The sequence below is a fragment of the Spea bombifrons genome, chromosome 1 (genome assembly GCF_027358695.1).
Source record: "Spea bombifrons isolate aSpeBom1 chromosome 1, aSpeBom1.2.pri, whole genome shotgun sequence".
NCBI classification, from domain to species: Eukaryota; Metazoa; Chordata; class Amphibia; order Anura; family Pelobatidae; genus Spea; species Spea bombifrons.
In genome coordinates, this window is record NC_071087.1 from 128,001,822 (window position 1) to 128,014,797 (window position 12,976).

A 12,976-nucleotide genomic window follows, 5' to 3' on the forward strand; every position below is an offset into this window, starting at 1 on the left:
TGGTTTTATAGATGCAGTTCACAAACACATCAGTACTCCCTTTGTTATGCCCCATGGGGAAACATAGATTAGCATGACTCTTAAAGCTATCTGCTTATTCTGCATGTATAACATGGATTTGATGCACATGTAAGCTACTAGATATATGTAATATGAGCCATAAATTAAACCGCAGCAGGGACACATTAACTGCATACAAGCCCGACATGTTTGGATGATGGATTAACATGCAAATTATTGAGTGTGCTTCCATTATATAAAGATGTGGGGCTGCAAATTCACAATATAAACCTTAATCTAAATGTGTATTCTTTGTTCAGACAAGTTATCTCAGAAAAATATATTAATTTTTCAATTTATTTCTAGTCATATAGGTTTTGCGGTGACTCCTATTCAGTTCTGTAGAGGTGAGGTGTATCCCATATCTATAAAAGGTAGGTAGTGGTTGGTGTACTGCGTGGTTAAAAAAGAGGTTAACAAAAACAAAATAGATTTATAATGAGGAAAATTGGACATACATTGTAATATAAATGATGTAATATAAATATACCATACTTCTGTTTCTTTGCAATACTTGGGACTGTGTTCCTGAGCATTGGATATCACTCGTGGACATCCATTAAGTGCTTCCTCTCATGGCGGAGTGGCCCCAAAGAGCCATTAGTGGGAAAGAACTGGGCGGGTGGAGGGGGAAAGTTTGCAAGGAGTGGTCGGAAATAGGAGTAGCCACACACCATTCCACTGCCATGAGAAAGAATGAACTGGCCTGGAGACCCTCAAGGTCATCCTCACTACTTTCTTATATAGAAATACAAAACACAAATAATGAAGATGGAAAGGCTAAGATCAGACTACATAGCTAACTAGTGTACTAAAAAGTATATCTGATGTTTTATGTTTTGCTGATTTAGAGTTTCAGAGCTTTGCTCAACCCTTGCCACAGGCACATAGAGCCCTCAGTTGGGATGTGGCAAATAATTTAATAAATGGTTACCCTGAAACTGGAATGAAAATCTGGGCCCTGGAGCATTTTAAAAATAATAGAAATTGTGGCAAGATGCTATACAAAGTCATGATCAAAGTCTGCTTCTCTGTGATTCATTGTTCACCTGGTGCCCTGGACTGAGAGCATGTCATTTATATTCCGAGCCAAAAAATGTATGTCCCAATGCCCCGTTCCCCAAAATGTACCAATCACCTGAATTAGTGAGCTGAGCTGGTATATTTTAAATTATAGGAATTACATACCCCTTAAGGACAACCTGGCTGCTTTGCACCAAAATCGTATGCTCATGTAGCCCAGTAAAAACACAATTCGAAACTAATGCAAAGGTTGGCAATTTAAAAAAAAATTAAAAATTAAAAAGGCCAAAGTTGTGGATCCGCGATGGAGGAGCCACAAAAGGGGCGGAGTCACTCAATGTTGCATGACCCTACTATATTGAGCTTCAGGCTCCTTGGTACTGTGCTGCAGGAAAGGAGACAGGGACATGGAAGTGGTCAGCAGAGAAAAGAGGGAGGTTTAGTTCACCGCTTGTGCTTCAAGCGCCTGCTATTCAGAGTGCCCGGCTGAGGTGAACCCTGTGAATCCGCCTAGGTGCGGATCTGCTTCCATATATGCATTTGCACATTTTGCCTGGTCCTTGCTGCCCCCCTCCCCAACAGTTTTGCATTGCCGATATTTTACTTATGCCGACGTCGGCTTCAAAGACTTGATTACCAGCTCTGCCAGGTAGTAACCCTATCTAGCCTGGAAAAAATTGGGAAATTTGTTAGCAACTGTTCATTCCCACGTTTGTATGTGAAGTATTAAATATTGTCGAGAGCTCAGAGCGGCAGCTACTACAAACTCTGATCTGCTTCATTTGTGCAGCTGTCCATACTGCACTCTGCCGGAGGCTTCATTAATCTCTAACATTTAGTTTAACTCTCAAGTTATTCTTTCATTTACCGTAAAGGCAGACATGCAACTAAAGACCTAACAAAACCTATGTCTTTATTATCACTGGAATGAGGTCTGTTGAACAAATATTATGCTATAATGTTATCCTATCAGTATAGATGAATGCAAGACAAATAGATAATATTGTGAAAAAAATAAAGACCAAAATATCACAATTACTTTTGGGGGCCTTTAAGTATTTCAATAAGTTCACTCCAACTTTGATAGCTGATAAATAAGCTCGGTGAATGGTGAATTAAGAACTGTCACTGTTGATTACTGGAGTTACCAACAGTCTTAAGTCATGGTATGTTATTCAATAGTTAAAGCCCTTCACTACATGAATACACACATTCATAAACTATTACTACTAAGAAAACTTAAGCCACTTTGACCATATAATGTAAAAAGGCTTAAACCCATGATTAAACACATACATCAGTTTGTTTAAGTTTCAATGTTTTCATGGTTTCAAGCTAGATGATTTACAATTATGATTAACAAAACTTAGGTATGTAAATGTACTTAAGCTTATTCTAGGAATATGTACCATACAGGCAGCTCCAAGTCATGAATACCTTAGGAAGAACTTGAGCGATTATCTGCATGTGTAGCAATAATCCACAGCTTCTAAAACTGCTATATAGATTACTATCTGAGAAATATAGGAGAGAAACTAGAGGGTTATTTTGTTATGTTTAAAAAAATGTGAGAAAAATTGTGAGAAGAAGTACACAGCAACATAAAATTAAATAATTTTAGTTACTAGATCAGTAACAAAGTCTGTTATGTTTTTAAATGTTGCATAATAAAACACTGCAGGCATTTTACATGTATTCTGATCCAGTAACAGTGTATGTGATTATTGGCGTGATTATTTTAACCATATATGTACCAAAGAGGTGGTTACACAAGCACAATACTTGACATTTTAATTTAATTAATTTGCTCTCATTTTCAATATCTTTCATCAATATCCCTTTAAATTACACAATCCCCAAACACACTGCAGATGTATTCACCTACCACTGATATTTTACAATTTGTTCTATAATATATTTAAATTACGAATTTTATGTAAATTGAAACCTAATCGGAATTAGATTAGAATTTGGGTATCAGAATAGTTGCAATATTTTTTTAAATATAAAATGGTCATTTAATGAAATGTTCATTTACAAGGTTCGAGGTAAACAAAAAGGAAGAAGTTGGAATGCCTATAACTGTGCACTTACACTGGGTTGGAGTTTACTGGATGAAGGATTACTTGAGGAGCACGAGTAGGGATTTCAGGCACAACATCTGTAACTCAAAAAAATCACAAAAGAGTAGAGGAGCAACAAAATGAGGAGAAACATGTTAAATGTTAGTGGCAACAAAACAAATATTACAAGAGAAGGCAGACGGGAAAATGGAACCAGAGACATGGTTAATTTAGGAAGCTATAAACCCTAGGGCCTTTGGTATGCTAAGAACTGCAGTATAACCTTATTTTGACGCAATAACATTATTTTAACATTTTCCTTAAATGTTTACAAATTCTGGAAGGTTGAAATCATTGGCAGAAAGATCCATTTAAAAAGAAAATGGCATTGACATGATCTTACTTAAAATGACAAGTATGTTCTTCCACCTGTTTTCAGGCAAAACAATTTCAAATAACCTATTCTTTCAGAGGAGTCCACATTATGTATTCTACCAGACCAATGGAGTTAACATCTTACGGTTCTTGTGTGTGAGCTTGGCCACACTGGATGGAAGAGACTGCGGTAAGCCTGAATATCAAATGGGTTTCATTGTTGCAGAAGAACCACCATCTTGTCAGTAGAGACAGACAATACTTTCTAAGTCTGCTAGTGATTTAATAAACTGTTTATGTTCACAAGTTATATAATCCAACAATTGTTTTCCACATGAACACAAATTTCAGTTCTGACTAAACGTCAACTCAACAATAAGGAGACTGCAAGCAGTCAAGTGTATGTACCCTTGGCCTTAACTTAGGTAGCACCAGTAGAAGTTAACGTTAATTTAATGAAATTAATTTGCATATGATGTTACTACAAAATGTAACAAATAGGAGAAAGCAGGTTCTTTTTCTATTTCTATTCTCATTAAGTACTGATGTTACCACAGCTTTTACTAGTACTATATTTTCATGACAACATTTGTGGCATGTGCTAGATAAATAGAAATCAAAATAAACATGGATCATGAACACAGTTATTCATTATAACATTTTTTCTATCATATCAAACATGGTTGATTATCTACCATGCATGGCATGCTATTCAAATATTAATCAAAGAGAAGAAGGACATCAAAGGACATTAACCACATGACACATTCTATTCCTGCACTCTCCAGGACCGAATTACGAGTGTCTCATGCCTCTATAAAACAAACATAAATATAATGGTACTTTGTACCTAGTGATGTTGATAATGTCAAGTTATTTTTTTTATCATTGAATTATTAGAGATGTGTATAATCAAATTACCAAAGTTTTACCTGGAAATATAAACTGCTGTTTGTATTTGTAATGATGTGGACCTTGTAAAATATTTGAGGTACATGGATGTGAGGTGCTATTGGACCCTGGAAGAAAAAATACCATAGATTAATAAAGAGGATTTCTTAACATAAAAAAGTATTACAATTATATGATTTCAATAAACCATGAAATCGATAAATTACTATTAATTCCTATTTTATTTCATATATATTTAAAATGTATATATATATTTCTTACGTATAGCAAACGACAAGATGAGAAATGCATGGCAAAAAGTGAAATATTATGTTTTCTTTGTTTTTAATATAATATGAAAAGCCAATTTTGTTCAATTCATATTTTAAAGCACCCACTGTGACCTGTTTGTGTTTAGTGAATAAACTTTTGTTATATAAGTATGCTCATTTTAATATACAGTAATGCTTTTACTTAAAATGTGCCCACATCCCACATTCTTAAGTATTCATATACTCTTAAATGACATTAGATAAAAAATATCTAATGGTCAGACTTCTGGCAAATACATAAATAAGACAATTTTTTTAACTACTGCTAAGTTGCCTGATATATAGGCCAAGGCATAGCATTTTTGGATAGATATTGGCACATTTGTGTTTGGGCACATGCCCTAAATGACCACGTAAAATCCTAGGTTTATATGTAACCTAATATAACATAAATACTTTGCGGCTCACCCCCTCCCCACCACCACTCTTGTGAAGGCAGCCTGAATCAACAGCAATTAGCAACATAAAAACAGGGAAGTTATGACATAATAGGAGGAATAATCATGCAGATCCTGAAAAAAGGAAGGTTAAGAAATCTTTCCCATGGTAATTGGGTCTTTAATACAAATTTATAGCTTATTTTAATCTGTAAAACACAGTTTTATTAAGCATAGAACTGAAAAATGTAGGATCTCTAGATTGTAAGAGCAGGGTCTTCTATACCTTATGTATCAGTTTGTCTTAGTTATTTCTTGTTTAGTCATACTTTTTGAATATATTTATTGTAAGAAGCGTTGTGTTAATAAATAAAATAATAATAATAATTTCTGAAAACTGACTTATGGTTTGAACATAATGAAAACCAAACTTGGGGCATATGTGTAGAGAAAACTGTTGATATTAATGTAGCAATGGCCATTACAGATATAGATTACCTCTAGGTTTACATTTATAACATTGAATCTGCATGAGGTCTTAAGAAAGGGCCACCGGGATAGCTGGTTCCCCTTTATCATGAACATCTTACAGGTTTTCACCATCCTAATTGCACCAAGGTCTATCATTCCATTTTAATGACAATGTTATCTATTTATACAATGCACATGCGGAATATTTAATAAACTTAACCCCACTTAAGAAATTGGTAGATGCTAGCTTATACCAATGCATGGAAATAGTAATCAAAAAGCAGAATTTTAATTATTTTATTATTAAAACAAAAATAGCTACAGAAAAACTATTAAGGCTTTAATTGTTAAACGCTGAAACACAAATTCTGTACAAAGTTACACACTCTATGTATTTTTGCCCACGTTCTGCTATACTAAAATGCACTAAACAAAATGGGAGATGATAGGGCAGGAAAACCATTTCCTTATTATTATTATTATTATTATTATTATTAATTATTTATATGTACAGACACTTGAAATGTATGTCTAACCTTGCTTAAAGGAAACAAGCAAATGTAATGAATATTCTACTGCTGATTTTAATGGTTTACACTACAGCACAGTTGGAGAGAGATATAATTACTGGTTTTATTTGTGTATACTTTGGTGTAGTTTACATAAAAATAACATCTTTGCTTAGTATAGTATGATGAAATCTACACATTAAAAAGGGTAGTCACACTAAGCACTCAATTGAGTGTGAATGATGTTATTCCAGCCACAAAGCTCATCCATTCAGCTCTCAACCCATGTACCAATGGATGATCATTCTTTGGTTGGTACAGACACATTCTCTATTTGTATATTTTTTTATCCTAGAGCGATAAAATAGAATACATGCTCTAAAAAAAACAAAACATCATATCATGTATATAAACAATGTCATATTCACACACCAAATCGCCATCAGAATAAAATAAAGTAATTACCTATTAGACAATTATATATACCACTTGGTGTCCATGTTTTCAGCATAAAAAGGTGCATGGTTATATCTAAAAGTGCAAGAATGAAAAATACCTACAAATATGAACTAACACCATTACCTCTTCACAAAATAACGGTGACCAGAACAGTACTATTAAGACATTTATTTAACATATATACATAAAAAGAAATTACAATTTAATTAGCTTTGCCATATGATGAAGACAGTGCTACTCTTGGCTCTGGAAGAAGTGGCTTTACAGTAGCCTATCCTGAGATTTTTCGGCACTTTTTCTGCTGCTCCCTATTGATCATGGTGGATGCGTAGGAGGAACTCATGCAGTTAAAGAGGGTCCCTAGCATTCAACTAACTGAAATCAGAAGCTATGGACCGTTATAATACTGCTTCTTCCAGAGCACTGGAAAGTTTATTTCTGGTCACAAAAGAAGTGAACATATTTGACTATTATTCCAAATTTTAATTTAATAAATCATGTTTTTCCAAAAAAGCATAGCTTTTGTTCCAAGAACCCATTAATATCCTGTGCTAACATAGGTAACCTACTGTGTACGGAACAAAAGAAGGAGATAATCCTTTGGCCATTCCAGGTTAATATTGGTACCTGGCATGTTCAACGACTTCTGCTGGCGAGAGCATTGTGGGGATGGGTGGAGAGGAGAGGGTGGGGTGGCGCTGGGAGGAAGCGGGGGAGCTGGTGAGGACGGTGTGGAGGATGTTGTAGAGGAAGGGTTGCTGCTGGAATCTGGCTGGTAGGGCACTGGTATGTGGTCCTGGGAAGACAAAAGAAAACACATTGGGAAGCAAATAAGAGGAGAGCAGACAAACTACAACACATTGGACAAAACAAGATCCAGTTACTGGTTTAACCCGCCTGAAGAAATTGTAACTACTACTAATACAGCAGGTATTAGAATGACCACATATCATTCTGTGCCCTGAAGCTTCAGAACCATTTGACTTAGGGTACAGTACGCTGTAACATTGCCAGGCAGTAGAGCAGCAGAACGAAGAACTGAAATGAAGCACCTGTCTGCAATACCTGTCCTGTGTTTTGAAAAATATGTCTTGTTGAATAGATGTTAAAAGAAGACACTGACTACGTGAAAACATTAAGTATTGCTTTCTCCTTCTTGTGAAAATATGAATTTTAAAAGAAAAGAAAGTCACCTTAAAGGGAATATAACCTTTATGATAGAAACTGCCCAGTTTAATAATCATAACGGTTCACGTCTACACAGAGATGATATAGTACTCAAACATTCCCCTCTTACTAAGGGTTCTGTTTCTTGTTATCTGTCTACTTACATTAGTGGCTTACACCTGAAAACTACACTTCAAATATATTTGTTCACTTCCTTTCTATACCCAGTGTGCTAATGATATATTGTATTGTTCTAAATAATTTACTTCAAAGACAGTGTCCATATTTTTTGCCATAATCTGTACGTGGTTACAAATTTCTGTTAACTAATGCATTGATTTTATTTTCAATTGCCGGCTGCCTCAGTTTATATTCCTCCTCCTTCTCCAGTGTATGTTTGCACTTTGTTTTGTCTTGGTTTATTTATATGCATAGATACAACAGTGGCTTAAAACTCTTTGTGCCATCTGGGAAGAAGCTTTCAGCAGATGGCTCAACAGCCAAGTAGGCATCTTCGCCTAAGGAACAACTGGCCATTCTGCCCTGAGCAGCAACCCTCTGCCTACAACCTACCAATTCCTTTGCTTCATACGTCATCGTGAAAAAGCAGACACCACTGCGCAAGTGTATAGTCTGTATATTTACTGTCTATAACAATATAAAGAAATCACGATTAAATGCTTGTGTTTAAGCAAGTGACGGAGGCCAACTATCTCTCAAGCAACAATAAAATAAGATTGCTAGTTAGAGGTGATTTCTCTGTGTACAGATTAGATAAAATTAATCAGATCACTGACTTTTAAATGTGCAAAATTCTACAACAATAAAAAAAAACATAAAAAAATGGAGATTAATTATGTTTGAATGAAGCAGCTTCGTTACTTGGTTGGGTCTCTGCCTTAAAGTCTGCAAACCATTCCAACAGAGATGGACTCCAGCAGTGGTTCTCTTTGACCTCTATAACACAGGTAATGATTTCCAATCAGATGTATGCTTTGGTATTGGTAGGAAAGCCCCCACAGTGTTAGTAAAAAAAAAAATCCAGGTCCGGCATATAAATAGGTTACTTTGAAACTAAAATTATCAACAATCACAGAAAAAACTCCCACAAACATCCCGTGATAAGATGCTTTGTTGAGATCCCGATGACTGCTGCTGTAAGTATGAAATCTAATTTTACTGATTACTTTTGGATTTGGTTGATTAGATTTATATGTTTTGTTAATCTTATTTACTTCCCATGTTACAGGATCCATGAGCAACAGGAAGCACTGATCTCAGTCCTTGATTCATTAACCTATTATCTTTATTTCCCTGCATCGTAACATCCTATATGGTAGGGTAAATCATAACCCGCAATTTTGTTTGGGGGGGCAATATCCAGAACTTTTACACATTTCTGGATATTGCCCCCCAAAAACAAAATAATTGAAGAATGGCACTTGCGGGTTATGATTTACCCGACCATATAGGATGTTACAATGCAGGGGAATAAAGACAGGTGTGAAAAATGGTGTAAAGTAAAAATGCTTTCAAAAATAGACATTTATCATTTAACAAAATGCAAAGTAAGTGAACAGTAGAAAGATCTAGATCAAATCAATATTTGGTCTGACCACCCTTTGCAGCATCAATTCTTCTCGGTACACTATAATTGTTTAATCATACACCTAATCTACAAAATCGCTGACTTTTTGCAATGTGTACCCAGAAGAACTGATGCTGTTTTGAAGCCAAAGGGCGGTCACACAAAATTGTTATTACTACTTATTGTTTTATATAGCACCATCATATTCCACAGAGCTGTACAATGGGTAACCAGGACATAACAAGTAGTATATAACATAACAGTTTGACAGAAACAACAGGTAAGGAGGGCCCTGCTCAAGGGAGTTTACAATCTAGAGGGAGTCAAGTTGGATTATACAAGAGGTAAAAGTGCCACTGTTAGGGATGGACCAACCACACTTGTATAAGTATTGTCTGAAGGAAGGAGAGGAACTAGAAAAGGTAAGTTAAAGAAGATGAGAGGAAGGTTGTTAACATGTTTGAAGGCTTCCCTAATGAGGTGGGATTTTTGGAGGATCGGAGCCAGGTGAGGGCATTCCAGAGGATAGGGGCAGCCCTTGAGAATTCTTGCAAATGTGCATGAGAACCAGAAATAAGAGCACAGGACAGATGGAGATCATCGCATGAGTAGAGAAACCAAGTGGGAGTGTATTTGGAGATGAGTGAGGAGACTGCTATGAAGCACTTTGAAATGGAAGTACCAGCAGCCATCAATGTTCACTTAGCATACATGTGATTGGCAGCTACTATTCCCACTTACTTTAACAGAATGGCTACCTAGCATGTGCAAAATGAATACTTAAAAATACATATTGGTTTTGGTAGAGGCAGCCGGGGTAAGAAGTTAAACGAGACAATATATATATATATATATATATATATATATATATATATATATATATATACATATACATACCAATCCATATGAAATAAAGTGCATTTGAGTCAATGCAAAATGTACTCCAAAAATTGATTCAACATGAAACAGGGCTCTAACAGACCTTTCATTTGAAGCTGGGACAGTGTAGTACATTACCTAACATGGATCTGTATCTGAAACAGAGATTTGGTATCATAAGTGATACCAGAGGAAGGTAGCTGCAGAGGTAGAACCATGATTTTGAGGGAAAAGGAAAGACAGGGAAATACTTCAAGGGCACAATTTCTAAATAAGTCAAATATCAATGGGTTTCATTCTTAAGGGAGAGTTCACAGGAATTTGCAGGTCAATTGTTGTTTCGACTTACGAACTTCACAATACTGTATGTTACGCAGGTCCAAACCCCAGGAGCTTCTGCTGCAAAAAGATCTTGGCTGGCCCTGTATAATATACTGTTAAGGGAGATTTGTTTTCAATGTCTCCTCACTTATTGCAATTAGCTTTGTGCAGGGCCAGTTTTTTGCTGGAGATGCCCGCAAGTGTTGGCCCTTCATAAAAAACAGTGAAGTGATGGTGCTGACTCTCATACCAACTGTAGATATAATTGAGATGGGTAAGTCACCCAGGGGACACAAACATTCAGTATCATAATAAATACATTGTTTGGCTCAATTAAAGAGTTACCTTCTGAATGGGACTGAAATCCCAAGGAATCCAAATGTGACACAAGCCTTAAACGTATCTTAAATTATAACTGGGAAGGTCATTTGGTTATTGTCATGAAGGACACAGGACAAATCATTGTAATGCAATCAGGCCACTGCTTCCTGTTATCTGCTGACCGAGGTGGACGTGCGCGTCTTCCACGTTCCTCCATGACTCTATCCATCTGCAAGACTGCATTAACATCCATGCCAGGCCTGTAATTTCAAGGCTAAGTACAGACACATGTCTGTATCTTATATTATTGAAGAGCTACAAGACAGACTCAATCGTTTCCTACTCCCTATGCAATGTTATAAACATTGTAATAATATAGTGCTTGAAATGCAGTTGTCCTTACTGACATCTTATAATGTGCGTCTTAGGAAAAATATATGTGCAACATGGCAGTTCTATGAGTCTAAAGAATTATCTCACAATACGAAGATGCTAATATTTATCACTACAAACACCACAGCGCCCAGTCAAATTACTTCAAGAACTTTCTTGATCATAGTGTCCAACACAAGGTGATTAAGCGGCAAAGGCAATTAGGGAGGTATGTGCAGTCAGGGGCACTACATAATAATGACATTTGTCTTTGAGGTGTTTACCTTGTTAATTTTGTTGGTTTTAGGCAGGGTCTGGCTAATATGGAGATCCGAATAACGTGGAGGTTTCCGCAAAGGATTATTAATATCACACGGCACAGACTCTGTCCGGACTAATCGTGCTACAATAGGAGAAAAAAATAAGGTAAAAAAAAAATCACAGATGGCCCACAGCTCACAGATTCATTATTTTTTATATTGAGGGTATTTTTATCAGTTACTAACACAACAATTAATGTATAAACATATATATACTTTATACCTAATGAACTAATAATATTAATACAATGAACATGATTGGAGAATCAAAGGTGGTTCCTGTCCCTACAATGAAGAATTTAGGTTTTAGATTAGAAATGAGTCACTGCATACTTGAAATGTTCCTATGAAGTAAGTCCATTCACAGTGTCAGAAAGACAAGAAACCTTGTTAAATAGGCTCAATCTGCAATGTGAATGTAACTGTTCATCATACTACCGGAGTCTGGCCTCAGGCAGGAGTAGAGAGCTATCCTGTCACTTACCTCCTCGGTGGATGATCAGTAAGTGGCACGGAGGGGCCTCTTTGGTGCATTTGTTGTGGCACTTTAGCCTAGTGGGAAACCAGAAAGAATTAGAGCATGGTTAGATTATGGCACCATTAGCAATCACAGCCTAGACCAAGGGAATCTCTTATCTTATGGCCCACAGATCAAACTCAACACTCAGCTGCAAGGGACCACAGCACACCTGCTCCAGCTAATTACTATGCTTTATCAAGCAGGTACATTTTAATTCATTTTTATTGGTGCAGAAGGAGAGTCTGCAAATGTGAGCAGCATATAATAGAATTTTTGTTATTAAAATATAAAGGCTTTGCTATGTTTGTTTATACTGTTTAAGAGATATTTCTCCTCGGTGGGACTACTGATAATCGTAAAACAAAGCTGGGAAACCTAGCTGTTGTACGACTTCCAGTCCTGGTACCAAAACAGTATACCAGTATACCTTCCAGTCCTGGTACCAAAACACAAGACTACTAGGTAAAATTGGGTATTATCAGTAAAAAAAAAATAAAAAAAATTTGAGATAAGTAAAGTTTTGGGAATTCGTCGGTACTATGGATTGTTTTTAATGTTATACTTAGTTACAAAATGGTATATTGAGCAAGGTAACGTGTACAGGTGACAGAACCACACAGAAAGAGGAGGTTACGGGTACCTAACGATTTTACACATTTCTAAATTATTCAGATGAGCTCCCAAAGTCACAACATGTATCCAATTGATATATAGTGTGTTAAAATGTTAGCACAACATATTAGCAGATTTGGCAAGTATATCCTGAACATAAGACAAGAGCAAAGACTGAATAAGGTTTGTTGTTTCTACAGCAAGACAAAATAAGCAGCCTAGATCATGCCTGTTGTCAAATTCAGTTTTCTTTTTATCATGTTATTAGTGCCAGGAGATTTCTACCTACCGGAATGCATTACGATACAGCATATAA

The 12,976-nt window shown here is 36.1% G+C and overlaps 1 protein-coding gene across 1 annotated transcript in view; it reads right to left on the reverse strand.

The window, feature by feature from the left end:
• The window catches only part of KSR2 (kinase suppressor of ras 2), a 156,440-nt gene that overhangs the window by 33,185 nt on the left and 110,279 nt on the right, over nt 1-12,976 (reverse strand). Inside the window, exons 8-12 of the mRNA XM_053473343.1 lie at nt 12,013-12,080; nt 11,493-11,611; nt 7,188-7,356; nt 4,454-4,540; nt 3,178-3,244 (exon numbers count right to left, since the gene is read on the reverse strand). Of these exons, the coding sequence (XP_053329318.1) occupies nt 3,178-3,244; nt 4,454-4,540; nt 7,188-7,356; nt 11,493-11,611; nt 12,013-12,080 (510 nt within the window). The remainder of the gene's footprint in view (nt 1-3,177; nt 3,245-4,453; nt 4,541-7,187; nt 7,357-11,492; nt 11,612-12,012; nt 12,081-12,976) is intronic.